Genomic DNA, 26,817 nt, shown 5'->3' with positions numbered 1-26,817 from the left:
ACACACACACACAAAGAGAGTCTATTAGAAAGATGTTATGGATTGAATTGTGTTCCCCAAAGTTCATATGTTGAAACCCTAACGCAGAACAGAGGACACAGGTGCAACAAATGAGTTTCATTTGATCCAAAGAGACCTGTCTTACTCAGTGAGATGAAAAGAAACGATTACAGACGTGATGTTTACTATTTTTAATTGTAGAGGCTCATTGCCAACTGAGCTCTTCCCAAGGGGCAGTGCTGTGGCTCTTGCTCTGAAGTTAGTAGCAGCAGTGATCATTCTTTAAAACTGGTTAAGAAGTCTCTCTGGGTGGCCAGCTTCTACTTTAATAAATAATTATAAAAATGCTGCCTGAGGTGTTATCTCCCCCCGCCCCCCCCCTTTTATTTTGTCCTTTGCACACGGCTGGCGTATGTTGTTTATAGTTTGGGAGGCAGAGCCGTTGTGCAAATCCCCTAATTCCTAACTGGGCCATACTCTGAGGTTGAATCACTCGTTCCAAAGCGCCCTTTCAGGTATGGGCCAAAATAAGACTACATTTCCCAAGGGGCTTTGCGGCTCCCGCCCTTTCTCCCGCCCCTTCCGGTTATACATCCAGGCCCCGCCCGCTGCACGCGTCGGCCAATAGCACAGTACAAACAGGACGAGGGCGGGAACTTCTCAGGAGACACGGGGTGGGTCCCGTGGCCCGCGCGTGGTCTTTTGCACCCGAGAAGCAGATTCGCGTCTGGAGATAAATCGGCTAGAGTCAGGACCTGAAAAAAGAGGTCTGCTACTAGTCCACGGCTGGTGTTAAGAAAGATAGTACTAATTTTCTGCCACGGCTCCTGCCTAGTCCGATCTTCGATCTTTTCCTCCAGGAAACGAATCTGCTGCCGAAACTCGAGAGTTCAGTGACTCGGCAGGAGAAGATGGCGACCGTGTGGGACGAGGCTGAGGTCCGCGGTGGGGCAGCTGGGGGTCCTAGAGCCTGGCCCGCGGGGAGACCACCTTGGCGGGAGGGGAGGAGGTGCTCGGGGGTCGAAGTCTGGCCCGGTCCCAGGGTCGGGGCCGCTTGGGATGTGGGCAAGGATCCTGATTCCTTCGTTCTAGTCCTATGGACGGGGAAACTGAGGCCGAGTGGGCTTGGAGAAAGCAGGCACGCGCCTTTAATTAAAAATTTTCTTTTTGTTTAAACAGCAAGATGGAATCGGGGAAGAGGTGCTCAAGATGTCCACAGAAGAGATTATCCAGCGCACACGGCTGCTGGACAGTGAAATCAAGGTGGGCATCCGGGGCAGGCCTGGGGGTCCCAGCTGCCTCCCTAGGGGGGTGAGGGTGGGGAGCATGGGGACCCTGTTTCCTCCTTGGGCCACAAAAAGAGAAAAGAAAACTAAGCCTTAAGAGGGACCAGAGAGGGACAGGATGTTGGGAGCCCAGGCCTGGAGGTAGGAATCGGACTGCCATTCCCAACGAGGACTTGCCGTATTCCTCTCGAAAATCCTTCCTTCAGGAAATCGTCATTTTACAGAGAGGAAACTGAGGCCCAGAAGGTTTTTATTGTGAACTACCCAGCCCTTAATGAAAGGCGGAACCTAAAACTTATCTTTGCCCGAAGTCCTATGCTTTCCCCTCGACTACAACTCCTTCACCAGGAGGTCGGCCGCGGGGCTGGGCACTCAGGGAGCCTAAGAGCCGCGGGAGCCGGAGCGGGAGGGTCCCCTGCCATGACTTCACTCCTTGCAAGGCCTTGCAATAAACAGCCAAGGCCCAGCATTTGTTTCCACTTGTCTTCATCCCAGATTATGAAGAGCGAAGTGTTACGAGTGACCCACGAGCTCCAAGCCATGAAGGACAAGATCAAAGAGAACAGTGAGAAGATCAAAGTGAACAAGACCCTGCCCTACCTTGTCTCCAACGTCATCGAGGTGTGTGTGTATGTGGAGGGGAAGAGCGGGGTTAGAGGGGCGTGGAGACGGCCTGGGATGGGCCACTGGGGAAAGAGTGGGTGAAGTTTTAAGGCCCAAATTGCATGCTGGGGTCCCCTTCTGAGGGTCCCCTTCCTAGTGTGCATGTCTAGGTGCATGTCTAGGGCTGGAAAAGGCCTCAGAAGCCTCCCATGTCTAACGTTCTACTGGTCACTTTTCCTCGGGGGTAGATGAGCTTTGTCTGTGCAGAGAAGCATCATCTAAACCAGTGGTTCTCAACCTTCCTAATGCCGCGACCCTTTAATACAGCTCCTCATGTTGTGGTGACCCCCAATTTCATTGTTACAAATTGAACATAATTAAAGCATAGTGATTCATCACAAAAACAATATGTAATTATATATGTGTTTTCCGATGGTCTTAGACGACCCCCGTGAAAGGGTCGTTCCACCCCCAAAGCGGTCACGACCCACAGGTTGAGAACCTCTGATTAAACAAGAGGTCTTACCAATCCCATGGTTTATCCACTGCACTTGCTGCACTTGCTGAGCTCAGGGCCAGTGAGGAGCGAGGTAGGGACAGTCAGCCCTGCTGGCGTTGGGACGGCCTCAGCCCAGGAAGCACCGGCTCCGGGGAGTTCAGTGGGCTGAGCCCGGCCTCTTCATCTAAGCTCTTCCCCCTCCCAGCTTTTGGACGTTGACCCCAATGACCAAGAGGAGGATGGTGCCAACATTGACCTGGACTCCCAGAGGAAGGGCAAGTGTGCCGTGATCAAAACCTCCACACGACAGGTGAGGCTGGCTCAACAGAAGGAGAACGGAGGAGGGTGAGGGTGGATGTGGGAAAGGACTCGGGAGCCTTCCTGAGGCAGTCACTGAGGCTGCTGCTGGGTTTTTCTGACAGACGTACTTCCTGCCTGTGATTGGGTTGGTGGATGCTGAAAAACTGAAGCCTGGAGACCTGGTGGTGAGTGGTGTCCCCGAGCCCAGGCAGAGCTTTTCCAGTGAATCTCTCCCACTGAGCAGCTGAGCCCTGCCCCCGGCCCAGGTCACTGCTGGCCCGGAGTCTCCCAGCAGAGCAGCCTGAAGAGTCAGACCCTGTCTCCCTGCTCTGTGAATCTTGTGTTGGCCAATTCTGTATCGTTCTTTTCACTCTTCAGATACCTGTCGCCCAGCCAATTAATTAGGCCTTGAGCTGGGACAAATCTGAAGGCTTTGTGCTGTGTCTCCAGGGTGTGAACAAAGACTCCTATTTGATCCTGGAGACTCTGCCCACAGAGTACGACTCACGGGTGAAGGCCATGGAGGTGGACGAGAGGCCCACAGAACAGTACAGTGACATCGGGGGCTTGGACAAGCAGATTCAGGAGGTGAGGGAGGTGTGGCAGCCACGAGCAGCTCGCCAGCCTTGTGTGTGTCTGCCTCATTGACCAGGGCACTTCCCCTAATGGGCCTCTTATCCTCATAGCATCCTAGGGAGGCAAGAAGGATGCCAGGTGACAGTTCAGGGGGCTGAGGTCCAGAGACATTGAATGATTTGCTTAGGGTCATGGGAGGTTAAGGCCAGAGCCAGGCCTGGAACTCAGGCTCTGTGTTTCCACCATGTGCTGCTGTTCCTGGAGAGACCATAGTCAGCCTTGATGGGAGTGAGGTTCTGCGTTCTCTTGATAGCGGGGAAGGGGAGGGCAGTGTCCCTGAATTAGAACAGGCGGGTTACAGATTGGGGTCGAAAGCATTAAAGGTTGGGCTGTAGGAGCCCTCAGGGCTTCCCTCTCCTCACCCAGGACTTCTTCCTGGCAGCTGGTGGAGGCCATTGTCCTGCCAATGAACCACAAGGAGAAGTTTGAGAACTTGGGGATCCAACCTCCAAAGGGGGTGCTGATGTACGGGCCCCCAGGTACGGGGAAGACGCTGCTGGCCCGGGCCTGTGCTGCACAGACCAAGGTGAGTGCTTTGGGAGGATGGAGAGAGATGGGCAGGCTGAGCACGAGGGCCCTGAAGGGACCTGTCGTGGTGCTTTTGGCCTGATGGCGTCAACCCCATTCCCACCCCACGCAGGCCACCTTCCTGAAGCTGGCTGGCCCTCAGCTGGTACAGATGTTCATCGGGGATGGTGCCAAGCTGGTCCGGGACGCCTTTGCCCTCGCCAAGGAGAAAGCTCCATCCATCATCTTTATTGATGAGCTGGATGCCATCGGCACCAAGCGGTAAGGGGGTGCTGGGTACCACCAAGGAGATTGTTCTAAATTCCTACTATCCTACCATGTCCCCTTTTCTGGGGTGATGGCAGCTTTACTTTTGTGTTCTACTTCCTAAATTCTTTTCTAACTAGCTTCCCTGCTTCTTACCTGTTCCCCTGACCACCCATTTTCACAGCTGGCTGTGTGTTCCCTACACATACCTTGTCACTTCGCTCATACACCCACAGCCCCTCACACAGACCGATTCTACTTAAAACCCTTCCTGGGCCTCCCCCATTGCAGCTTGGGCTAAATGCCTGGGCTTTCCATGACCTGCAAGGCCACCTCAGTGGCTGTCCCTGCTCCCCTCGGCCTCATGCTGGTTCTGCCCCTGCCTCCCCCTCTGAACTCCCCAGAGCCCCCCGGGCTTGCAGGCCTCCCTGGCTCTGCAGCGAGAGAGATTGTGCACCTGCTGTTTCCTCTCTGGAATGTGCTCTTCCTTCTCCCTCTTCTTCAGTGATCGGTTGCCCAGCTGATGTGTTTTCAGCCTTTAGATCTCAGCAGAGGGACACTTCCTCAGGGATCCTGCCTCAGTTCCCTTACGCTCCAGTCTGGGCTGGATCCCGTATTTCTAAGCTTAGCTCAGTTTGCGGTGGCATGTTCATCGGGCACTGGCCCAGGCAGTGGGTGGTTTTATCCTCAGCTACCCACCTGGTCCCAGAGCCTCCCCAGGCTCTGAATGCTGCAGTCCACAGTTACACCTTTTCTGAGCTAGTCCCTGGCTGGGGGCCCCAAGTTGAGTGAGACATTTCCCTACCCTAGATGGGTTGGGTTCAGCTTCTGGTGGGTGGAGAGGAGGGGAGGGGAGGGCTCTGCCCAAGCAGTGGCATCACCGGTGTCTTGGGCCTCCTACGGGCCTCAGCTTTGACAGCGAGAAGGCCGGGGACCGGGAGGTGCAGAGGACGATGCTGGAGCTTCTCAACCAGCTGGACGGGTTTCAGCCCAACACCCAGGTCAAGGTGAGTATTGTTGAAGGTGAACAGCATGGGGCTTAGAGGCCAGGGTACCTTCCCAGTTACCTCGCTATGGCAGCCACAGTAGGAATTGGGGTCTGTCTTGAACATCCCCTGCCCTTTCACCTGGACCCTGGGCTGTCTTTCTGCCTGTTGTGGCCATGACTGCTGCCAGTCTGAACCCTTTTCCCCTCAGTTCAAGTTGCTGCTTCTTTCCTTGTTCAGGTAATTGCAGCCACCAACAGGGTGGACATCCTGGACCCTGCCCTGCTCCGCTCCGGCCGCCTGGACCGAAAGATTGAGTTCCCGATGCCCAACGAGGAGGCCCGGGCCAGAATCATGCAGATCCACTCCCGAAAGATGAACGTCAGGTGAGCAGACACCAGGAGCAGGCGCTTCGTGCTGGCCTCCCAGGCCTCCGCCCATCCCTTCCTGTCCCAGCCCGTTCACACACAGCACCTTTCTCTGTCATCTTCTAACCTCACTTCTCCCCGCGTGCCTGAGGTAGTCTTGCAGGGGCCAAGACTCCCAATTGTGGCTGCTCTACTCCTGTGACTCCACCTGCCTCCTCCCTCCCCTCTCCCCCCCACGATAGGAAGGTCTGCAGGCCAGAGGGCCTCAGTTTCCCGGCCTCGCTGACCTCAGCACATGGGCACAGCCCAACACGGTCCAGGGGGACCCAGCCAGGGGCCAGGTGAACCTAGGTTTGGATCTCTGTGACCTTCAGCAGGTGACATACCTCTCTAAGCCTCAGCTTTCTTATCTGGGACTTGGGGGTAATGGCACCAACCTTACGGGGTTGTGGCAGCATCAAGCACAGTACTCGGCAAGTGAGATTTTTAAGTGGTAGCAGCATGCTGACACGCCTGTGCTACTCAGGAGAGGGCAGATGGCCATACTTATCTCCACACCCTCCTGCTCCCCCGCCAGTAGGTCCCTGGGGTCTCTGGTACAGATTTCTAGAAGGCTGGAGCTCGAGACAGAGAAACCACCTTGTCTAGCCTGCTTCCCCCAGCTTGTGCCCTGAAGAGAACGAGGCACAGTGTGAGCTGATGGGGTGGGGCCGCGTGGGAGCACATCTGCTCCCCCTGCCCTGTCTCCATAGGTAACAGCCCTGTGGCATCTGTCCTCCCACAGTCCTGATGTGAACTACGAGGAGCTGGCCCGCTGCACAGATGACTTCAACGGGGCCCAGTGCAAGGCTGTGTGTGTGGAGGCGGTGAGTGGTGGGGTGAGGTGGGTGGTGGGTGCTTCCTGCCCCCTTCCCTGGACAGGGCAGCGTGACTTGGCCAGTGGACTGCTGAGGGGCAGAGGCTGAGAAGGCTTTGGCCCCCGGGAGCCAGGCCTAGGGTGCGGGGAGGCACCCTGAAGCTTGTGTGTCCTGGGTGCAGGGCATGATCGCACTCCGCAGGGGCGCCACGGAGCTCACCCACGAGGACTACATGGAGGGCATCCTGGAGGTGCAGGCCAAGAAGAAAGCCAACCTGCAGTACTATGCCTAGGGTGCCGCCACCACACCATCCCCTGCTCTCTTGCTGGTTAACATTCATAATAAAAGATGGTTTCAGGTCTCTGACACCTGTCTATCTCGCTTCTTAGTGGAAGGGTGGGGGTGCTCGCACGAAACCCCTTCCCCACACTCCTGCCTGGAACTCAAGACAGCGGTGGCCTCAATCCGGTTGTCACGGCGAGGCCCTCAGAGGCCTGTCCCATGGGTCCCTCCAGACTCCTCCCTCCCCACTCCCTGCCCCACCTCTGAGCTTTCAGGGTTGTGCTGGAGCCCTAGGATGAAGGCCCTACATGGAGCCAGCCTTTTCTTTTTTCCACATTTTGGTGCTCTGGCCCTTGGCCTCGCTTTCTTGTAGAGCCAGACTCTGGGCCTTTTTCCCCTTGGAACACCTTTGTTTCCTAGCCTCCAAGCCTCTTGTTTTCCCACATGTCTTCATTAGCTGTTGTTTTTAAAAAATATATATTTTTAATTGATTTCAGAGAGGAAGGGAGAGGGAAGATAGAAACATCAATGATTAGAGAGAATCATTGATTGGCCCCTCCTGCACGCCCCGCCCCTGGGGATCGAACTCACAACCTGGGCAGGTGCTTTGACTGGGAATCGAACCGTGATATGGTTCATTGGTCAACACTCAACCACTGAGCCACACCTGGTCGGGCCCCATTGGCTATTTTGGTCCATTTCCTCAGCTGAAAATGAACCTTGAGCAGGATCTTGGTCCATATGCTTTGAAAGCAGCAGCTCTTCAGAATTCAGCAGCTCTCACTTGCCCTCTGACGAAAGCCCCTACACCCTCCTGGTCCCTGGTCCCTTCCCCTGAGGAACATGCCTAATTGGGCTACAGACTGGGCCTGGGCCTTCTGGAGGTCAAGCTCCTAACCAGCTCCGATCCCTCCCCTGTGATCCCACCACCTCCAGGCCCGCCTTCCTCCCACAGTGCCCTGAGGTGCACCTAATCATCGACTTCCCACGCCTGCCTGAGGAGCCCCCGCACGGCCTCTGAAGGACTGGGTCTGTCCCCTGCCCGGCTCAGCTGTTCCCATTCCTGCATTCCCTGTTCCCTCTTCTGACCAGTTGGGGCATCACCTGTCAGACACCCTAGTAAACCTGCACGCACCACCTGAGGCTCCACATGGGAGCCCCAGCGCTGCCAAGGGGCGGGGGTGCTGGCTGGAGCCCGGGTTCCTTCCTTGACAGATCAGGCACATGTCCATCAGGTCCCGGTGTGTCAGTCAGGAGCAGTGGGTCCCTGTTTGCTGAAAAGAATGATTCAGAGCCAGGCTGAGGGCACAGCAGTTCGGGCTTCACAGCCCTGAGCAGACTCGGCGGTGCTGTGCGAGCATGCTGCTCTCTGCCACCCGGCTAGTGGAGGCTGTCCTCTTGGCTTGGGTAGACAGCGCTGTGGGGAAGCAGCGCCTCCCGGGGCCTGGTCCTGTCCTTACACTCAGCACATTCAGACGTTTTTCTTTTTAACGAAAAATAACAATTTCATTGAGGCTAAACCTGGAGACGCCTTTATGGATGGAGCTCCCTTCCTGGATTAAATTACTCTGGGGCAGGCTGGGAAAAAGCCGCCGGTTCGTAGGTCTATATGAGGCCACCACCCTTGGGGGTGCGTGGGCTACAACACAGTGCCAGGCTTGTTTTATTGGGACAAAAAGCTAACAAGACCAGCCAGGAAACTGAAATGCAATCCCATTCTGAGAAGCACTGCAAGGGGAACAGTTCAGAGACAGCACAGAGGAGAAGGGTGGGAGGTGGGGACGAGACCGGCAGGCGCCAGCCGGCGCAGGGCCTTGGAGCGCCAGCCCAGTAAAGCCCTGCTCGACCGTGGCTGGTGCACAGGACAGAGGCAGCCAGTTTGTGTACAATATTTATTTGCATCTTATATATAGAACAGATATTTACAGATACAAATGGAATCAGCAAAACGGCTGTGAAACCATTCAGACCCTTTGGCCACTTCTGAGAATGTCCGAGGTCGAGCAGCAGGGCTGGGCCTGGCTGTGGAGTGGGCCAGCTGAGTACCTGGGCGTCAGCCAAGGGAAATAGCTGGGGATTATGGCTTCAGCATTCTCCCAAAGCACATTCCTGAGTGCTGACCACATGGAGCCCTCACCACCCCCACCTAAAAGGGGCCCCGAGCAGGGAGGGGCAGCCATGAACCACTCACTTCCTGCCTCTAGGATATCTGCCTGGCCCCTGTGCTGGCGCAAGCAACCTGAGCTGGACCGGGAGGTCTCCCTGGCCGAGGGCTGCTGGCTGCCCTGCAGGCTGCTGTTTGGCAGCTGGAGGTGGCAGGAGCTGCTGGTGCTGCCACGGAGCATTCACTGGGGGACGGGAGCTGGCCCAGGTCTGAGAAAGCATCTCTCGGCTTCATGCTGGGAGGGTAGGACTGTCAGTGCTGAGTGGGGCTGGGGGCTGCGAGAGCACCTGCCTCTCCTTTCTTTGGCTTTAGAGATGGCGAAGGAAGGGCCATGACCATGGATGCAGCGGGGTTCACCCCAGCCTCGGCTCCTAGGCTGCCCAGGGCTGGGTGCATGAGCAGAGGGGTTTACTTCCTCAGCCAGGGACCTAGTGGGAGACAGCTTTGGGGTTCCTTGCAGGCAGGGGCTGCTGGGGCTGCCCTTCATTCCCCTGGGGGTCGTGGTGGGGAGAGGCCTCTGCTTGGGACCAACGCTGGCTTCCTCGCTGCTCTCTGGGAGGTGCAAGATGACAGGGCGGCAAGGAGAGAGGACCACAGTGTGGCTGGGGCAGGCGCGGGCATTGGGCCCTGGGCATGAGGGATCACAGTGTCGGTCTCACACACCTCTGTCCACACGTGCACACCACACACACACACACACACACACACACGCGCGCGCCATCCTCTTCTCTGGTAGGAGGCTTGCTGGCTCTCAGACACTCGCCCTCTCTGCCTTCACACACGATCACAGAGTAAATCCGAGTCTCTTATTGCTGTGGGGAGAGCGGGCGTCAGGGATGGTTACTCCACCAAGAGCGAGAACAGCACCATCACCACGATCCCCGTGCAGAGCAGAAGCACTTGCTGCAGGGAGTGCCTGTGGGGAGAGAGGTTGGGGCTCAGGGGTTGGCACGGGGTGAGGGGCAAGGAAGGGGCCAGAAAAGCCCCTCCTCCGCCAGCCTCTAAGGGCCCGTGAGTGGCAGTCCCAGTGAGTCACTCACCACGGGTCGTCTTCCTCCAAGATGTCGGGCAGCACATTCACCAGGGCGATGTAGAGAAAGCCGCCAGAGGTGAAAGGCAGGATCCAGGCCACAGTCTCCTCTGCAGTGGGAGAAGGCCCGACTGGCTGGGAGCCCACGGGTCCCTCACCCCTCCCGCAGTGGGGACCGAGGGCAGGACCCGGGCTCAATATCGGGGTGGGGCCGGTGTGCCCTCGGCTGGGACCCCTCTGCTGATGGCCACCTGCCACCACCACACACCCCGCCCGTACCTACTCCCTTGGGGGACTGTGTACAGATGGCGAAGCAGGCGCCCAGCAGGCCCCCCAGTGCCGTGGAGAGCTGTAGCTTGGCTGCGCTCCATCGGTCAAAGCCAGCCCGGAGCAGGATGGCAAAGTCGCCCACCTGAGGGAAGGTCCAGAGGATCACTCTGGGCCCCAGTAGGACCAGACCCCGAGCACCTCAGGGACGGACACGCACACGAGCCCCTGCACCCGCCCTGCTGCTGGGCCCCAGCCCGCACCCCCTCGCTGGGCCCCCAGGCCCTCTGGAACTCACCTCATGGGGGATCTCATGCAGGAGGATGGCCATGGTGGTCAGGAGCCCGATCTGCAGGAAGGGGAGTCTGTGGGGTCTGTGCCGAGGGCCAGGGCACCCCCTGTCCACTCAGTCTACCAGTGTCTACTCTGCTCTGAGCACGCTGGCTGGCCACCGTTCGGTGACCAGAAACACAGCAGCCAATCAAACACACAAGGAAGCTGCCCTCATGGAGCTCACAGTCTGGAGGAGGGAGGCCAGGACTGAGTAAACACATGAGCCGTGTGTCACTCACTGACGGCTGCTGGGGGGAGGAGGACTGGGTGCCTTGGGGCAGGAGTAATGGGGCTAATCAGACGAGGGGTCAGCAAAGGCCTGTCTGAGGAAGTACATTTAGCCAAGGCCTAACGGCTGAGGAGCCAACATTGAGGGTGGGGGGAAGAGCATTCAGGCAGATGGAACAGTGTGAGGTGGAGGCCATGAAGGAGGGGAAAGCGTGGTGTTCACAAGTCACAGACAGAGGGCAGGGGAAGGTGGGGGAGCATCTGGAAGCAGGCAGGCAGAGGCATGGATCCCCAAAAGGAGTGTCTGCAGCCAGGAGAACAGACCAGTGTCTCAGGACCAAAGAAGGCCGCGTCCAGGAGAGCGACAGGGAGGACTGGGGCTCAGATGAGGGTGTTGCTGATGCAGGGAGCAAGAAGTGATGGACTGGAGACCTATTTTAGAGGCAGAGCCAACTGGTCAACACCAGCACCATCATTCCCACTGGAATTGCCTGGGCACCACCTGCCCCAATCCCCACTCACCTTCTTGCTCACCAGGAAGCTGGCAGCCACAGCCAGCCCATGAGTGAAGTTGTCGATGGTGTTGGCCAGCAGGTTGAGATAGCCACTGACCTGGGTGAGGGGAGAGAAAGCCAGCTGAACAGGGCAGGCAGGGCTGAGCTGGGCTGGCCACTCGGGTGGGGCGGCTGCAGGAGGAGGGGGCCCCAAGTGGGCCACTCACTTTGATGCTCTGGACCACGGCGCTCAGGCCGGGCTCTGCAGCCGGCTGGGCCACATAGCGGCCTCCACTGAGCACGGCGGCAGCAGCAGCGGGGTCTTTGCGGGGGGCCTAGGTCCAGGAGAAGGAGGGAGAAGGTGACATTAGATGCCCTCCCCCCGCCCCCCGCTTGGCCAGGGTGGATACAGAAGGGGAGCGAGAGATGGAGAAATAGAGACAGGGAGCACCCCTTTTCTCTGTCTAGACTTCTCTGCTGCTTGATCCGCCAGGTGCCCTCAAACTCAATAGACTGTCGGCCTCCTGCACTGCCGTTGTTATCAGTCGGAGAACAAGCCATGGCAGGGGCTGATGCTGTCACTCTCCAGATCCCCAAACAAGCTGCCCAGCCCCCCAGAGGTCCCAAGAAAAGGCCAAGAGACCCTCTTTTCAGGGTTCAACTCAGAACCTGGGCCTCCAGGCCCTGGAACCACCACAGAACAGACTGGGGTTTGGGGCTCACCTGGTTGGTCTCCTCCTGCTCCTTTCTGTCCAGGAACATCTTTTCCAAAGCCAGGAAGGTCAGGAAGCCAGCAATGACCCACAGCCCCAGTTGTTGCTGCTGCTGCAGACTCTGCCTCTCACCACCTGCAGGGGGCAGCACTGACATGCCAGGCCAAGCCAAGGCCAGAGAAGGAGGGCCATTTGGAATGGGACCTAGTCCAGGGTAGGGACAGAGGCAGGGGGCCAGGATTGGCTGGTGGGGCAGCGGGGCCCCAGGGACTCCCACAGAGGCCAGGGCAGGTTGCCTGCCTGATACCCAGAATCTCTCTGCCAGCCATTCTGGCAGAGCAGGCAGGGCCTAGGCCATCCCTGGGCAGGGGTACCAGCTCCCCTCCAACCCCCACCTGCCTGCCCCCAGGCTGTGACCTCACTCACCAAGGCTGGAGCTGCATGTGTAGGCCCAGGCCTCGGGCAACAGGTGGAGAAACACATTGCCCAAGAGGCCCCCCAGGGCAAAGCTGAGCAGCTGCTTCAGGCGCCGGGCCCCAGCTGCAAGGCAGAGATGCGGGGCCTGGGGGCTGACCCACCAAGGGCCCTGGCCCGGCCTCTGCCCACCCAGATGACTAGGCTCTCTGTGTTGTCCCAGCCAGAATGTCAGCCTCTAGAAGGCTGGACATGGCGCACCGCCCTTCCTGGGCTGGGTGCTCAGTGGGAACACACCTCAACCTGACGATGGACTGTAGAGCCACTGCCTCATCGTTAAGGGCTCAGCTCTCAAACCCACCAGCTGGTGCCCTTGGCAGACTACCTCCGGGACGAAGGTTCCCCTTCTGTAAACTGGGGATAAGTGTACCTGCCAGGGATCCTGTGGGAACTCAGTAACAGTGCACACAGCGAGCACTCATTAAACGGGAATTTTCTTTTCTCAGCCACTGTTACTCTCAGAAAAGTGACAGAGATGTGGGGACTTTTGCCGATTTGCAGCATCCAGAGCTGGAAGTGCCTGAAGGGGCCATGTCCAAACCCTTGGTTTGAAAGAAACTGAGGCCCAGAGGGCAGAGGCACCTTGGGGGTGGGGTAGCAACTATCCCAGGGGAAGCTGCTGCTTCTAGGCTGTGTGACCTCAGGTGAGTCAAAGAACCTCTCTGTTCCTGTGCTTCCCCATTTGTAAAATGGAGCTAATAATCCAAGTCCTCCCGACCCTGACCTCGCAGGTAGCAGGGATGCCATGAGAGGGACTGAGCTGAGGAACAGGCGTGACAGCAGGGCTCCAGGGGGGCTCCACTCACAGCCGTGGCAGCAGCCTTCAGCCCAGGGACAGAATGAACAGGGGAGCACAGCGCCTGGGGCCCTCGTCCAGACTCACTGTGTCATACTCCGGGGTGGGGGCACAAGGCATCTGTATTTTTGGCACCTCCCCACCTGATCTCGTGGACTTTTCATTACAACATGCCAGGTGGACAGACAGTACATGCACACCATACGAAAGGGTAGCCAAGGAAAGTCTCCACCCGTGCCTGTGCCCCACCTTCCAGACCCCTCCCCAGAGCCAGGCCTGCGACCAACCTCTCTCATGTTCCTGGGTAAGCCTGACCCAGGGGCTTCCAGTTTGAGGGCTCTTTTGCATGATGAGCAGAGACTGAAGGGAGAGGCAGTACTTTGCTGGCCACGCACACCCAGCACGGGGCCCGCACACACGCAGCCTTCTCCCTGCACCAGGTGGACCCTTACTGGTATGAGCTCATTCAATTGTCACAATAGTACCTATGAGGTAGACACCATTGTTATCCCATTTTTAAGGCTGGGAGCCTGAGGCAGAGGGAAGTGAAGTGACTTGCCCGGTGGTACCCAGCTGGTAAGTGGCAGAGCCGAGACTGGAACCCAGGCGGGCTGACATCCATATTTCTCACCACTATCTATATCGCTTCTTGGTGACTGTTTGTTAATGGTTATTCTTTCAGAATAAAACAACGCGTAAATGAGTGAACAGATGAGCATGGTGCGTCCTGGTCTCACAGGACCAAGGTGAGAGATTGTGTTCTGTCCTCGCCATCCACCTCGGACACACTGCAACCCAGGACGTGAGACCCAGCTCTCCGGGGAAGAGCAGCATGTTTCCCATGCTGCTTTCTGCCCCGGGGCACCAGGGGAGGGTCACTCACCTTCTGAGCGCAGTGAGGCCCCCATCTCCAGGGGGATGACCAGCAGTGGGAAGACCCCGCTGAGTCCCACCAGGAGGGAGCCCAGGAGGGAGCAGATCCAGGTGTCCAGCCTCTCCCCGCTCAGCAGGGCTCCCCAGGACTCACTTTCCTTGGTATCGAGGCGACAGGCTGCTGCAGCCCCCCGGTTCCGGAGGGCCTGCTGGGAACCCCCAGCCCCTCCCAGGAGCTGCAGGGCAACAGCAGTGAAGAAGAGGAGCCTTTGGCCCGCCATGCTGCAGCCAGAGCAGGGACATCCAGGCATGCCAGGTGCTGAAAAACACAAAGGCCACTTATATGAGCCACCACCGTTGGCTGAACACCTGCGTATGAAACATGGCGTCTTAACCCTCCTGCTTGCCTGGCCCAGGGCTTGTGTGGCTCCAAACAGTGGGTGCATAGAGCAAAGGGGCTCTGCTCCTCCACACGCCAAGGACCACAGTTTTTCCTTCTGAGCCGGCTTCCGGCTTCCAGCAGTGTGTCAGCGTGTCTGCCCAAGGCTAAACTTTTCCTAATGACAGGGTGAGGCGCTGGCTGGTTCCCCTCAGCCACCGGCAGAGCAGGCCCGGCCCAGCCGGGTGCCTCTGGCTGCCAGGGGAGGTTTTGCCGCCAGGATGTGCCCTGGCGAGGACACCCCAGGGACAGAGGCTGGCACTATCTAGCTCGATGGGGCGACCTTAGGAGGTGCAGGCTGCGAAACCAAGCCACTGAGCTAGGACAGGACCATTAGAGCTTCTTCCTAGGAAATGAGCCCAGTGTCCCCGGGGCACAGAGACAGACAGGAGGTGGGGCTGAAGAGAAAGGATCCTTCCGTCAGCAGCTGCCTCACAGATGCTCAGAGCACTGCTGTTAGCTTGGTGCTTGTGGGCAAGTCCCTAGAGCCCCTCTCGAAGCCTCAGTCTCCTTGTCTATGGGATGAAGATAAGTATTGCCTCCCTCACATGGTCCTGCACATAGATGAGCTCGGTCATGCAGGTGAAGCGCCTGGCAGGGCGGAAGCACAGCGCCCTCCTTATGCTGTGGAGGCCTCAGCCCTGGGCAGCAGGTATGTCCCCAGCCGGGGTCACAGGACTCGAATGTGAGTCAACCAAGTGAGGTTCAGTCTGGAAACCCAGGCATGCGGTGTAAATGCACTCGGTCCGCCCCGCCGCGTGCTGCCTGGGACCTTGACTGCATAGTCACTGCCTCAGTTTCCCCATCTGCTGTTAGAGGTGGGAGGGAGGGGAAGCAGCTGCTCCGGAAAAGATGCCCACGTTCGGGATCTCCAGGCCGGAACGGGAGACCCTGATGAACCCGCGGGGCTGCACTGGGGACCAGAGGCCGGCCAGGGCCAGGTCGGGCTTGGAGGCCGAGGCGGGTCACGTGGGGTGAGGGGATCACGCAGAGGTGAGGCTTGGGAAAGGGGAAGGGGTGCGCAGTCTGAGAGGACAAGGAAAGAAGCAAGCAAGAGAGCCGAGAGGGAGAGATCAGAGATCGTGGGTGAGATGGACGAGGAGGGGAGAGCCGGGGAGAGATGCGGAGTGACGTGTGGGCGACAGAGGAGCCCAGGGAAGTTTCACTCCAGGCTCCGGGCGCGAGGCCCAGGTCGACCCCGGGCCGGGGTCGGGGGATCGCCGGGTCCATCCCGCCCAGGCGCGGGCCCTGAGGCCGGGCGGTCACTCACCGTGCAGTGGCGGCGGCGGCAGCGCTCCGGGCGGCCCCGGCCATCCAGCTGCAGCGCGGTGCCCCGCCCCGGACCTGCCCCGCCCGGCCCCGCAGCCCGGCCCCCGGCCCGGAGCCGCCCCCGGCGCGCGGCCACGTCACTCGGGACCTGTGCGGAACCCGAGGCGCCGCGCGCCACGGTGTAGTGGGGGTGGCTGTCCGGGAGCGCTTCCGCTTCGCGGCCGTGGGGGATCCGGGCGGCCAGCGCACTTCCGCTCGGGCCGGACTAGGAGCGGCGAGGAGGGCCGGGCGGAAGTGGGAGAACTTGGGTACCGCGCTCAGCAGGCTGGGCAGGGCCAGGGGTGGCTCCGCGGGGACCGCGAGTGGCGGTGCGGCTGGGCTTGCGGGTCCGGCGCCACTTCTTCTCTCGGGCTGCAGTCTCCCCCGCAGCCGCACGGGGGCGCCCTCGACCGCCGGACTCGCAGCCTTCGGCCGGCGGCCGGGCTCCGGGTGGGAGGATGGCTGCCGCGCTCCAGTTCTGAGTCAGCCTGGCCTGGCTCCTCCATGAACACGGGAAAGGGGAAGTGCCCGCCACAGGGAGGGGCCTAGCCCCGGGAACCTCAGAAGAGGGAATTTTATTCTTACTCATCGAATTATTTTTATGCTTTGGTTTTTCACTGGGAACCTCAGGCCTTGTCTCCAGAGCTTGTAACCCTTTGGGGTCCAGTGCATGGTGGCTTGACTGCTGCTCTGAACTCCAAACCTGAGGAAGCAAGGGCTCCCCTCACCTAGAGGAAGTTGGCCTGACTTCCTAGACTAGGGCAGCACACTATAGCATTATTATTGTAAGTGCAATTTACCGAACACCTACTAAGTGCCATTCACTCGCATTCTCACTGAATCTTCATTCTATCCCATTGAGGTGGGTGCCATTAGCCCAGGGTGAAGCAATGGAACAGATGGCAGAGCCAGGATTCAAACCTCTGGGTTTCCCTGGGCCCAGAGCATGATAGCACCTCTCATTTCCAGTGGGTGGGAGTCTGGCTTGTGTTTCCACTTTGCATCCTTCTCTGGGAATCAGCCAGGACTGTAGACTGTTCAGGAGGGGGCATGTGGGTACTTACATGGCAGAGATTGTGATGGGGTCCAAGCCTCTGACTCTCATCTGCATCCCATGATGCCCTGTACCAACCACCTCACATCCAGTGTCTAGACTCCCAGCTCCTTCCAGGTGGGATCAGCTTTCCTCTGAAAGACCCCTGGCTGCCTCACCCCACCAGGCCCATGGGTAGCTCAGGATGCCCCCTTGGACCCCTCCCTGGGTTCTGAAGTGGGAACCCTGGGTTAGTTTCTTTGCAGGGGGAGGAAGATACTCAGGGATGCTGCTCTGGGATCTCTCAGATGCACCCCCCCCCTCCATATGCAAATCACTCCATCACATGCAAAGCACTTCACAATATACAAATGATTTCACAATAATGCAGTCAGCATTCCTGCCTCTGGGGGCTGAGGGCTGCTGGCCACCAGCCAGAGGATGGGCAAGAGTCACCATTTGCTGCCTTCTCACTGGCCTTTCCTCTCACCTGGCCTGGAATTTCCACCATCAGACTTCCTAATGGATTAAAGAAACATGGGCATTGGGGATGGGACTCTAGAAGATGACAAGAAGCGGGAGGGCCAGGTGGAATGACATGGTGGGTAAACTAATGTGTGACTGTTAAAAACAGTGAGTTAGATCTTCCAGGGGGCTTCCAGGTATAAGCAAGTGAGAAAGGAGACATTAAATAAATGTTTATTTATTTAACATAATCCACTATTTTAAAATAACGACAAAAGGAACCTTAGACTCGTATATGTACATGTGATCATGGGAATCAGTATATAAAAGTCCATGTATAATTGTAAATAAAAAATATATACGATCACAAAATAGGGTAATAACATGAATTCTATGGTTGGGGAAAGAAAAAATATAAAAATATAAAAGGGCCCTGGCCGGTGTGGCTCAGTTGGTTGGATTGTTGTCCTGTGCCAAAGGGTTGTGGGTTTGATTCCTGGGCAGGGCACAAACCTAGGTTTCGGGTTTATTCCCTGGTCAGGGCATGTACAGGAGGCAACTGATTGATGTTTCTCACTTGGATGTTTCTCTCTCTCTCCCTTCCTCTCTTTCTAAAATAAAAAACATATCCTTGGATGAGGATTAAAAATTTTAAAAAATATATACAAAAGGAAAATTTAAAAACATGTTAAAACATGTGTACAATCACATGCAATTATGTTTAAAATGATATGTAAAATATAGTCATACACTCATGTGGTATACCACTATCATATATGTGGACCCTTGTTGGCTGAAATGTTATGCAGCACATGACTGCATGTACATATTTATGTGTATATATGTGTGTGTATATATGTGTATTGTGTGTGTGCACATATACTAGTATATCTGTAATGGTCTCCTAAATTGATGATTAAGGTTAAGACAACCAGATTCTGGTACTAGATTTTCTGAGGCAAATTACTTAACTCCTTATGCCTTAGTTTCCTCATCTGTAAAATGGATTACTATATCTGATTGTTGTGAGGATTAAATGAATGAATATGTCTACAGCACTTAGCACTATATCTGGCATATGGGAGTTCTGTTTAAGGGTTAGCTATTGTGTATGTTTGTAGATAGATACATGGGTATAACAGAGATATTACAGCAATGAAAAGAAAAGATAAAGGCACGGGGGGTGGGGCATCCTCTCTCCTTGTGGGCACAGGTGAGTTTTTGATTGGCCTGGAGGTCTCAGGGACAGACAAACTTCAGCAGGGCGGGATGGGCCTGCACACTGCTTGGGTCTGAGTGACCAGGAGGGGTTGAGGAACTGCAGGCCTCTTTCTCTAACTTCGCTGGACTGCCCAGCGTCTGACTTTAACACGTTGCTACTGGCTCTGGTCCCTTTGCAGGGGCCTTTCTCAGCAACTCGGCCTCAGCCTTTCTATTCCCAGGAGGTGGGACTGCCCGGGCCTGCTGACCAGGTAGTGGCTGCGAGACTGGCAGTGCAGGGCCCGAGGCTCCGGGCTGGGGTGATGATGATGCACACTTCTGCTTCCAGAGTGTGGCATTTACCTTCTCAGGGCTTTCCCGGGGGCTGCAGGCAGGAGCACCTCCTGTGGAAAGCATCTGAGGCTCAGGGCGGTGAACACCTTGCCCAGGGTCTCAGGTGGGAAGGGGCAGAGTCAGGTGCTCACCCACGGCCCACTGCTCCTACAGAGGCCTCAGGCTGCCATCTCTCCAAGCGGGACCTGCCCCTCTGGAACCCCGGACCCTAACCCTCAGGCTTCTGAGAAGATAGATAAGCTTGCCTATACCCTGAATAAAGTCTGTCCAAATGAATTTAATGTCTTCCTTTTCCTCCCTCCAACCTCAGAAGGGCAAATTGGGGCAAAATCCTGTGCATCTGAGCTTCGAAGGGCCCACTTTTACTTCACTGATGTTTACTGATATATCTGTTTGCTTGTTACGCCTCCCCCATCCATCTCCCTGCCTCCTCCTTGGGGGAACCTGAATTTTGTGTTGATCACAAAATAGAGTTTCAATAGAGTTTTCATTTATCTACCTACCTGCATACATACATATATGCCTAGACTATATTCTAATTGATTTGGCTTTTTTTTAAATAAGGGGAAAAAAAGCTGTTCTAAGGTTTTCTTTTATATTATTCAGTGATTTTTATAATTGTGTTTGTATAGGTCCTGCACAACTGTTTACTTCTGCATAATAAGTTCACTTCTAGGTATTTTACATTTTTGCGGCTATTTTGAATAGGATATTTCCTGTTACATTTTGAAGTACTTGTTGATAGGGCACAGGGGCCAACAACATTTTCTTACTGGTTATAATAATTTCTCAGTATTACCGTGGAGTCTTTTGGGTGGGTAATCCTGTCACTCCCTAAACACAAAGGTATTAGAAGGAAGGAGCCAACGTTGTTATTTGTCGAGACTTCACAGCAAGTATCTGTCTTCGGGGTCTGGCGTTTTCATTCAACATAACTGTGCTAAGATTCATTCATGATGCCGTGTGGAACTGGTTTATTTGCTTGCACTGTTGAGTGACGTGCCACTGTGTGAATGGACCCCTGTAATTAATGTAGCCGTTCTCTGGTTTATGGGCACTCGAGTTATTTCAGGGTTTTTGCTGTTAAGAACAGGGCAGCTGTGACCGTTCTTGTCCATGCCTCTTGGAGCACTTGCCAAAGTGCCTCTTGATTTCATGCCTGAAGGGGATATGCTGGGCCTCATCTTTGTAAGATAAGGCTCGATTGTGTGCGCCTGGCCCTGGCCAGTGGTGATATCAGCTGCCCTCTGACGAGCAATCACTGGAGATTCTGCGGCTCCACCTCTCCTCCAAGACCTGGCGCTGAAGGCTGTTATTTCTGCTCCTCGGATGGTGTAAAATAGCCTCGCATTGTGGTCTTCATTTGCATCTCCCTCATCGCCAATGAGCTTGAGCATCCCTCAGACGCGGGTGGGACAAATGTGTTTCCTTCCCCGTAAAAATGCCCGTTGGTGTCTTTTATCTTTTTCTGTGGGATCACTTGTTCTTTTCCTGTGGATTTGCTAGAGTTCTTGATGTGTTTTTGATGCTTATCCTTTGGATCTTCCGGAGGCAGAGTCTGCTCCAGTTTGTGGCTGGCTTTTCACTTTCTCTAAGGTGTCTCCACTTCTCCCTTCCCTCCCACACCTGTGCCAGGGACGCCCACCCGTTGTGCGTGTGTGTGCGCGCGTGTGCGTGCGTGTGTGCATGTGCATGTGCGCGCGTGCGCGTGTGTGCGTGTATGTGTGTGAGTGTATGCGTGTATGTGTGTGAGAGCGCGTGTGTGCGTGCATGTGTGCATGTGCATGCGTGTGTGCATGTGCGTGTGCATGTGTGTGCGCGCGCGCGTGTGTGAGTGTGCGTGTGTGTGCGTGTGAGCGTGTGTGCGTGTGTGAGTGTGTGTGTGTGTAGGAGGGATAGGGGGTCTCGTGTCCCCCCATGGACACCGACCCCTCTGCTTCCCCTGCCCCCTCGGGTTTTAGGGAACCCGAACCCCCTCCCAGCTCTGGCTGGAGCGGCCTGGTTGGGGGAGCCCCTCTCTCATGGGGTGGACAAGCTGGGGCAGGGGAGGCCTCCTGGAAGGTGCCCCGCTTCCCCCGAGTTATTTATCACTTCCGACCCCTCTCCTGGGGGCCGGGCCGCTCTGCTCCGCTGGGCACAGGGCACAGCCCGGCAGCCGGCGCTCCCTGGGGGCTGGCGGCGGGGGAGGGGCGCCCCGGGCCGGCCCTCGGAGGCGGGGGCGGGGGCTGGGTGGGCGGCGGAAGCTGCCCGAGCAGATAAGGGCCGAGGTCTGCTCTGCGGCGAGACAGTGCGGGACGCTGCCTCCGCCCTCCCCCCCGCCGAGCCCGCCCCCGCCCCCGCAGCCCCTGCCCCGCTCCGGAGCCAGGGCTGCCCCGCGGCCCCTCCTCCCAGCTCAGGGCCAGGCCGCCTGGTCCTTCAGTTCCGAAGTTGTTATTTCAGCTGGAAAATGGGGGTAGAGGCCCCCACTTACCCCGCAGGGCTGCTGCAGGTGAAACAGTCCGGGCTGGTGAAGGGCCTCTGGATTTGGGGACTCTGAGCTCCTCTCCTTGCCCCCGCTGCACCCCCTGACTCCCCGGGGGGCACCCCCTTTGTGCAGGTGGGAAGGCGGGGGTCTCGCCTGAAGTCACAGAGCCAGCGCGGAGCAGAGCGGAGGGGGATGGGACCCTTTCCACTGCCCCCAGTCTGGGCACTGAGCTAGGTTCTGTGGAGCCGGACACTTATTTAATTTGGGGGCCTCTTTAAGAAAAAGTGACAAAATCACAAATACAGATTTCCCGAGGCCTCTCTCCCAGGACCTTGGCTGGGACCCAAGCAAGTGAGAAGCTCAAGTTCAGCCTCTTGCTTTCCTGGCCCCAGCCCACAGGCCTCCTGGAAGGGCTCACACCCCTGAGGGGAGCGGGCAGACACCACCACGGTTGCAGGGTTACAGGGTAGGGCGGCCCGACACAGCGGGGAGCTGCTGGGGGAGGCCCTGCTGCAGCTGGTCCCCACGCCTTGTGCCTGGCCTGCCCAGGCAGCTGTCGGCAAGCCCAACCCAAGAGCAAGGGCAGTCAGGCATTTGGGGGCTGCACCAGGGCTAGGCAGGGCCCAGCCCCCCCAGTTCCAACCGGTTCTGGTTCAACTTCCTGCGGGCAGAGGTGGTGGGGAACAATTTCTAGGAGAAAAGAAAGGGGGACTTCTCGGGGGGAGTGTAAGTGCATCTGACTTGGAGGCACAGGGAATTGGGGTTCAAGGCCCTGCAAGGCTGTGTGACCTTGGAAAGACTCCTTTACCTGTGTCTTCTATAAAATGGGAGTAATGATCGTACCTTCTTGTCAGAGCTGTAATGAGGCTTAGAGGAGGCCAGGCACGAAGGAGCCCTGAGCCCGAAACACATTTCCCTCCTGTGAAATCTCCAGGCCAGGAGAGCCAGCCCTTCCCTGTTCATTTTAGGGTGAAGTCACTTACCAGGGGTGGGGTCTCAGGTCCAGAGCTGAGGTTTAAACCTGTGAATGCCTGGCATCAATGCCCTGGTTCTAACCACCAGGGAAGGCTGCCCCCTTGGGTCCAGCTCTCCAGGGAGTTACGTGTCACTGCTGGGTGTGCACGCCCGGCCAGGGAGCCAAGGGGAGCACTTGGTTCAGGGGTCTGCTCACCTTTCTTCGTTTTACCATCTCTCTGCTCTCTTGGGCACCGGAGGCTGGAAAATTGCCAACTGATATCCTGCAACCTGGACCAGGAGAAGCAGGAGCTCTGGTGATGGGGAGAGAGCTGGGGAACTGGATAAGCCATGGGCCTGGGCAGCAGTGACACCCCAAAAGGCTCAAAGGAAGAGGTGCTGCTTTGCATCCTGGTTTGCATAGGATTTCCACTGGGTCGGTGGTCAGAACCGAGCCCTCATCTCAGAACGGCACCTTTCTGGACAGCTGATCTTGTACCAGTCACTCCTCCCCTCTGAGCCTCAGGGTACTCATCTGTGAAATGGGGATCAGAATACCTGCAGCTTCAAGGATTGCAAGACATTGTGTATGGAAAGTGCCCGATGAATGGCACCAGTGCCTGAAACAGTCGTGGCTGCCTGAGGATGAAAGGGGCATCGGTGAGGGCAGGAGGAGAGTGAGCAGAGGTGGGGAGTCCTGCCAGGGCAGGTGTTTGGGTCTCCAGGTCTCCGTCCCAGGGAGGGAGCGCCTTGGGGTAGGGCTGGGAACCGCAGCTACGGCATGCTCCCAGACCTGAGAGGTCAGAGCGAGGCCAGGGGCCCTGGGGGTGCAGAGAAGAACTGGGAGCTGAGGTTCTCACCCCCCCCCCAACCCCAGGCAGGTGAAGGGGAGAGGAGGGAGGAAGTGGGGCTTCTGAGTGCTCATGGGAGGGGCCTCTGTTGTGTGATGCTGGCCTGATGCTGGCCACACGAACACCCCATCCCATGACCTCCTTTGTCTCTTTGCAAATTTTCAAGGTAGGCATTTTCCAAACGGGGAAACTGAGGCCCAAGAGGTGAGGTCACTTGCCCAGGTTCACGCCCTGCACGCTGTTGGATCTGTCTGGCTCGGCAGTCTGGACTCCCACAGCCACTGCCACTTTCTTATCTTCTCTGCCTGACAGGTTGGGAGGGAAGCAGCGTGATCGCTGAGGCTGGGAGGGATCCCAGTCCCTGCCGCTCTCTCCTGCATCCTTGCCCCAGCTGACAGCTGTCCAGCAGACATCGCCGGAGCCCAGGGCTGGCGCTCAGGAGGATCTGCTCCTAGTGAGAGCACAGGCCCCCGGAGTAAGGGACTGAGTGCACCGTCTCAGGAGGGCTTCAAGTCGAGGCCTCCTCAGTCTCCACCCATGTGCTTCGATGGCCGAGGAGCGTCTGGAGGATGGTCTGCCGGGCATCTGAGGGCATGGCTCATAGTGGCCCCCAAAGTAGCCGAAATGTTCCTGGAGTTCCTCATTTTATATCTTGAAAATGTATACAGATGGGCATCCTTCTTTTTAATATGTCAGCTTTCCTCCCCTTTAAAAAAAAAAAAGTCTCTACCTGAGTGGAAGGCATGCCATGGTGCCCGCACAGTGGTGCCCGGCCCCTGGACCCCAGGGTCCGGCTTCGAGAGTTTAGCAGGGACAGCGTTGAGGTCAAGCCCTGCCTGTTGTCTCTCACAGTCCAGGGCTCTCCCTGCCTCTGGACTGTGCTCCTGCCTCTTGCTTTGGGCCCGCTTCTCCTCTCATAGACGTTTGTCCAGCCCAGCCCAACTCTCCCACTAGGAATTCTCAGGATGCCTCATCCTCCCTTCGTCCCCGCGGGTCCTTGTCCAAAGGGGGGCTACCCATCTGCAGCTCTCTCTGGAGGCGACCAGCACCCGACTCTCAGATTTCTGTGCCCATTAAGAGGAAACTGAGACCCAGAGACAAGAGGTGCCCAGCCCCAGGATGCACAGCAAGAAGGATTGTTGGGTGCCCAGGTGCCTAGGCCTGGGGCGAGGGCACCAGATCTGGGCCCTGGCCAGGGAGGCAGGAGGGAGGAGGGAAGGCCTTGGGGCACCGGGGGCTGCTGCCTGCCTGGCAGGTCCCTGTGCCCAGGGTAGGGAAGTTTCTTATTTCTCCTGCTTGACTTCCCCCTTTGATTTATTATAGCCATGAAATGCTCTGCTCTCTTCTCTTTTCCTTGCTGTCCCCGGGCCTGGAGGAGCACAGACCTCCCCAGAACTGGGTCTTGGCCTCGCTGGACTCCTATCTCCCTCCGAGGGTTGAGCCAGGAGTCAGAAACAAGCGGTGAGTTGGTGCCGCCAGGGCGGGATGAGGAGGGGCCCGGCCTCCCAAAGGCTAGCCTGGGTAGGACCCAGGGGCTGGCACCATCTCAGCTGGGAAGGCATGGGGCTGGGCAGAGAGGGTGTGGCAGGCAGGTGTCGGCTTGAAAGCAGATGGCTCCCTGGGGTCGTGGGGGTGGCAGGCTCTGGGCCAACGGCCTCAGTGAGGCTGGGGGATAGGGTCCCGTCAGGGTCTGAAGGCCGGGCGCAGAGTTCTCAAAGGCCAACCGCCAGGGCAGAGAAATGGCTTCTCGGTGACCCTTGACCCCAAATTCTGATTTAACAGTGGGCAAAGCAGACCTGGCTCAGGCCGGTTTTCGGACTGGGCTGAGAACCCAGAGGAAGGCATGAGGCCCGAGCCTGGGAACCTCCCGCTGCTCCAGGCCACAGCTGGACACCACCCTGCGGCCACCGGCTGGGGAGGGCTGGAGCCTGCCTGTCGGGCTGCTGGGCAAGCCCGAGGGTCGGCCGGAGCGTTTCTGCCCGCCGTGCGGTGCCTGTGGTAATGGGGCTGTTGGCGTTTTGCAATGGGCCGGGGGTGGGGAGGCTGCGCACACATGCTTCCTGTGGTGACTGGGCGCTTCCTGTTTTCTCAGGCGCCGGACTTGCTGCTGCCGATGTGGAAACAGGGCAGCTGCAGCCTGGGCGGCTCCAGCCCAGGGCCAAGATGGGTACCCTGAGCGTCGCCCCCCAACTGTGCCCAGAGGCGCCCAAGTGGGCCTGCCACCCCCGGCCCCAGGCCAGGCTCGATGGCCTGAGTTACCCCAGGCCCCAGGCCTCTGTCTTTCCCATCCCCAACTGCTTCCGCCAAGAGGAAGGGGTCAGCAGTGCTGTCATTCAAGGTCAAGGCCGAGCAGATGGCCCAAGGGGTCAGAGGCAGGGGGTTGGGGGGGGGGGAGCTGCAGGGGGTCAGGGCACGTGGCTCTGGTCTCAGCTCTCCTTCGTTCCCTGAGTGGCTTGGCCACCCTGACCCACTCCAGGCTGAGGCGTTCTCCTTCGTGCAGTGATGGTGGCACCTGTGCTCTAACTCTTCATCCACTTCCGCCCCAATTTTTCCTTGATTATTATTATTATTATTATTATTTTTGGTTAATCCTCACAGGAGGATTTTTCCCCCCATTGATTTAAAAAAGAATAAAAGGGAAGGGAGAGGGGAGAGAGAGAGAGAGAGAGAGAGACAGAGACATCGATGTGAGAGAGCCACATCAATTGGTTGCCTCCGGTATGTGCCCCCACCAGGGCGGGGAACCTGCAACTCAGGTAGGTGCCCTTGCCCGGAATGGAGCCCGAGATCCTTCGGTTTGCGGGCTGTTGCTCTAACCACTGAGTCACGCTGTCCAGGGCTTGCCTTGAGTTTTACATCCCAAGAGCCCCGGCTTTGGGGATGGGGCTGGGGGCCTCAGCACAGGCCTGGACAGAGAGGGGGCTTGGATAGACTGGGGGATGCAAAGGGCATGCCAGGCGGGGGCCAGACTGGAACAAGGCTTGGAGGTGGGGAGGCCAGGACCAAGTCTGGGAGGCAGGGTGTTGATGGGACCGTCAGAGAGGGTGGAAGGTGACCAGGCTGACCCAGAAGGTTCAGAAGTGGGAGGAAGATTTTAAGAACCTCTGTGTTCCTGCAAACCTTAGGAAAGGGTTTGACACCTTCCTCGAATTCTTCCTCAGAAGAAAGGCAAGCGGTTGTGTGGAGGCTGGGGACAGAGTCACCCCGTCAGTGCCCCAGGAGATGAGGAGAGCCATGTGCTGTGATGGGGGAGCCCTGGGAGGGACCCAGCCTTTCCCCATCTGCCGGGGGCCTCGCGTTCCACCCTTAGGCCAGGCCTTCGGGTTCGGCACTGCCCTCTTCCCGAACGTGTTGTGTTTTGTTTTGAAGCAGCTATTGCAAGAAGGGGAGGGGAGATGACTTGCTTCTTGTTGAGTTTGCTGACAGCATTTGACCTCTGGAGGAAGTTTTTTTTGCAAGAAGGGTGAGGCCTGAGCCCCCTGGGGACTGACCAGTCCACTGACTGAGTTCAGCCACCCCCTTGGTCCAGGAGGTCCTGAGATGCCGGCCCACACACAGCTCCCCCTCCAGCTCCAGGCCTGCTCATCACAGAGCACAAGGACCTGTTCCAGCCAGAGAGGCCTTGGGGACCCCAAGACCTCGAGGCCCAGGCTGAGGGGCCACCAGGCCAGCCTGGGCCCCGCCATGCTGTCCCGCCTTGGTGCCCTGGGCCAGCCCAAGTGCTGAGTTGGCGGCTCAGCAGCTGCTTCTGCCCGCGGAGGCCCAGTTATAAATAAGCCTCGTGTG

The 26,817-nt window shown here is 57.5% G+C and overlaps 2 protein-coding genes across 4 annotated transcripts; one reads left to right on the top strand and one right to left on the bottom strand.

Moving 5' to 3' along the window:
* The first annotated feature begins 846 nt into the window (after positions 1-846).
* PSMC3 (proteasome 26S subunit, ATPase 3) lies at positions 847-6,675 on the top strand. Its single transcript, XM_070427990.1, has 12 exons — positions 847-938; positions 1,180-1,263; positions 1,782-1,907; positions 2,594-2,698; positions 2,811-2,873; positions 3,139-3,276; positions 3,707-3,850; positions 3,965-4,113; positions 5,009-5,105; positions 5,325-5,470; positions 6,237-6,318; positions 6,491-6,675. Exons 1-12 carry the CDS (start codon positions 912-914, stop codon positions 6,599-6,601), a joined length of 1,272 nt encoding a protein of 423 aa, XP_070284091.1. The 5' UTR covers positions 847-911; the 3' UTR covers positions 6,602-6,675.
* A 1,720-nt stretch (positions 6,676-8,395) lies between these two features.
* On the bottom strand, positions 8,396-15,734 carry SLC39A13 (solute carrier family 39 member 13). 3 transcript variants are annotated; one of them, XM_070427989.1, is made up of 10 exons: positions 15,673-15,734; positions 13,974-14,282; positions 12,247-12,360; positions 11,831-11,955; positions 11,335-11,442; positions 11,136-11,225; positions 10,351-10,401; positions 10,069-10,197; positions 9,796-9,895; positions 8,396-9,671 (listed from the first exon to the last, which is right to left on the bottom strand). In XM_070427989.1, exons 2-9 carry the CDS (start codon positions 14,272-14,274, stop codon positions 9,833-9,835), a joined length of 981 nt encoding a protein of 326 aa, XP_070284090.1. In that variant the 5' UTR covers positions 14,275-14,282; positions 15,673-15,734; the 3' UTR covers positions 8,396-9,671; positions 9,796-9,832. The 3 variants fall into 3 exon arrangements, with proteins under 3 accessions (XP_070284090.1, XP_070284089.1, XP_070284088.1); XM_070427987.1 differs by having other exon boundaries at positions 8,398-9,671; positions 10,065-10,197; XM_070427988.1 differs by lacking the exon at positions 11,335-11,442 and having other exon boundaries at positions 8,397-9,671; positions 10,065-10,197.
* Positions 15,735-26,817: the final 11,083 nt, after the last annotated feature.

The sequence above is a fragment of the Myotis yumanensis genome, unplaced genomic scaffold, assembly GCF_028538775.1.
Source record: "Myotis yumanensis isolate MYYU_CA2020_CCGP unplaced genomic scaffold, mMyoYum1.0.hap1 SCAF_10, whole genome shotgun sequence".
Classification (NCBI taxonomy): Eukaryota; Metazoa; Chordata; class Mammalia; order Chiroptera; family Vespertilionidae; genus Myotis; species Myotis yumanensis.
Note: the sequence above shows the minus strand (reverse complement) of the source record. Positions and strands in the feature narration are given on the sequence as shown.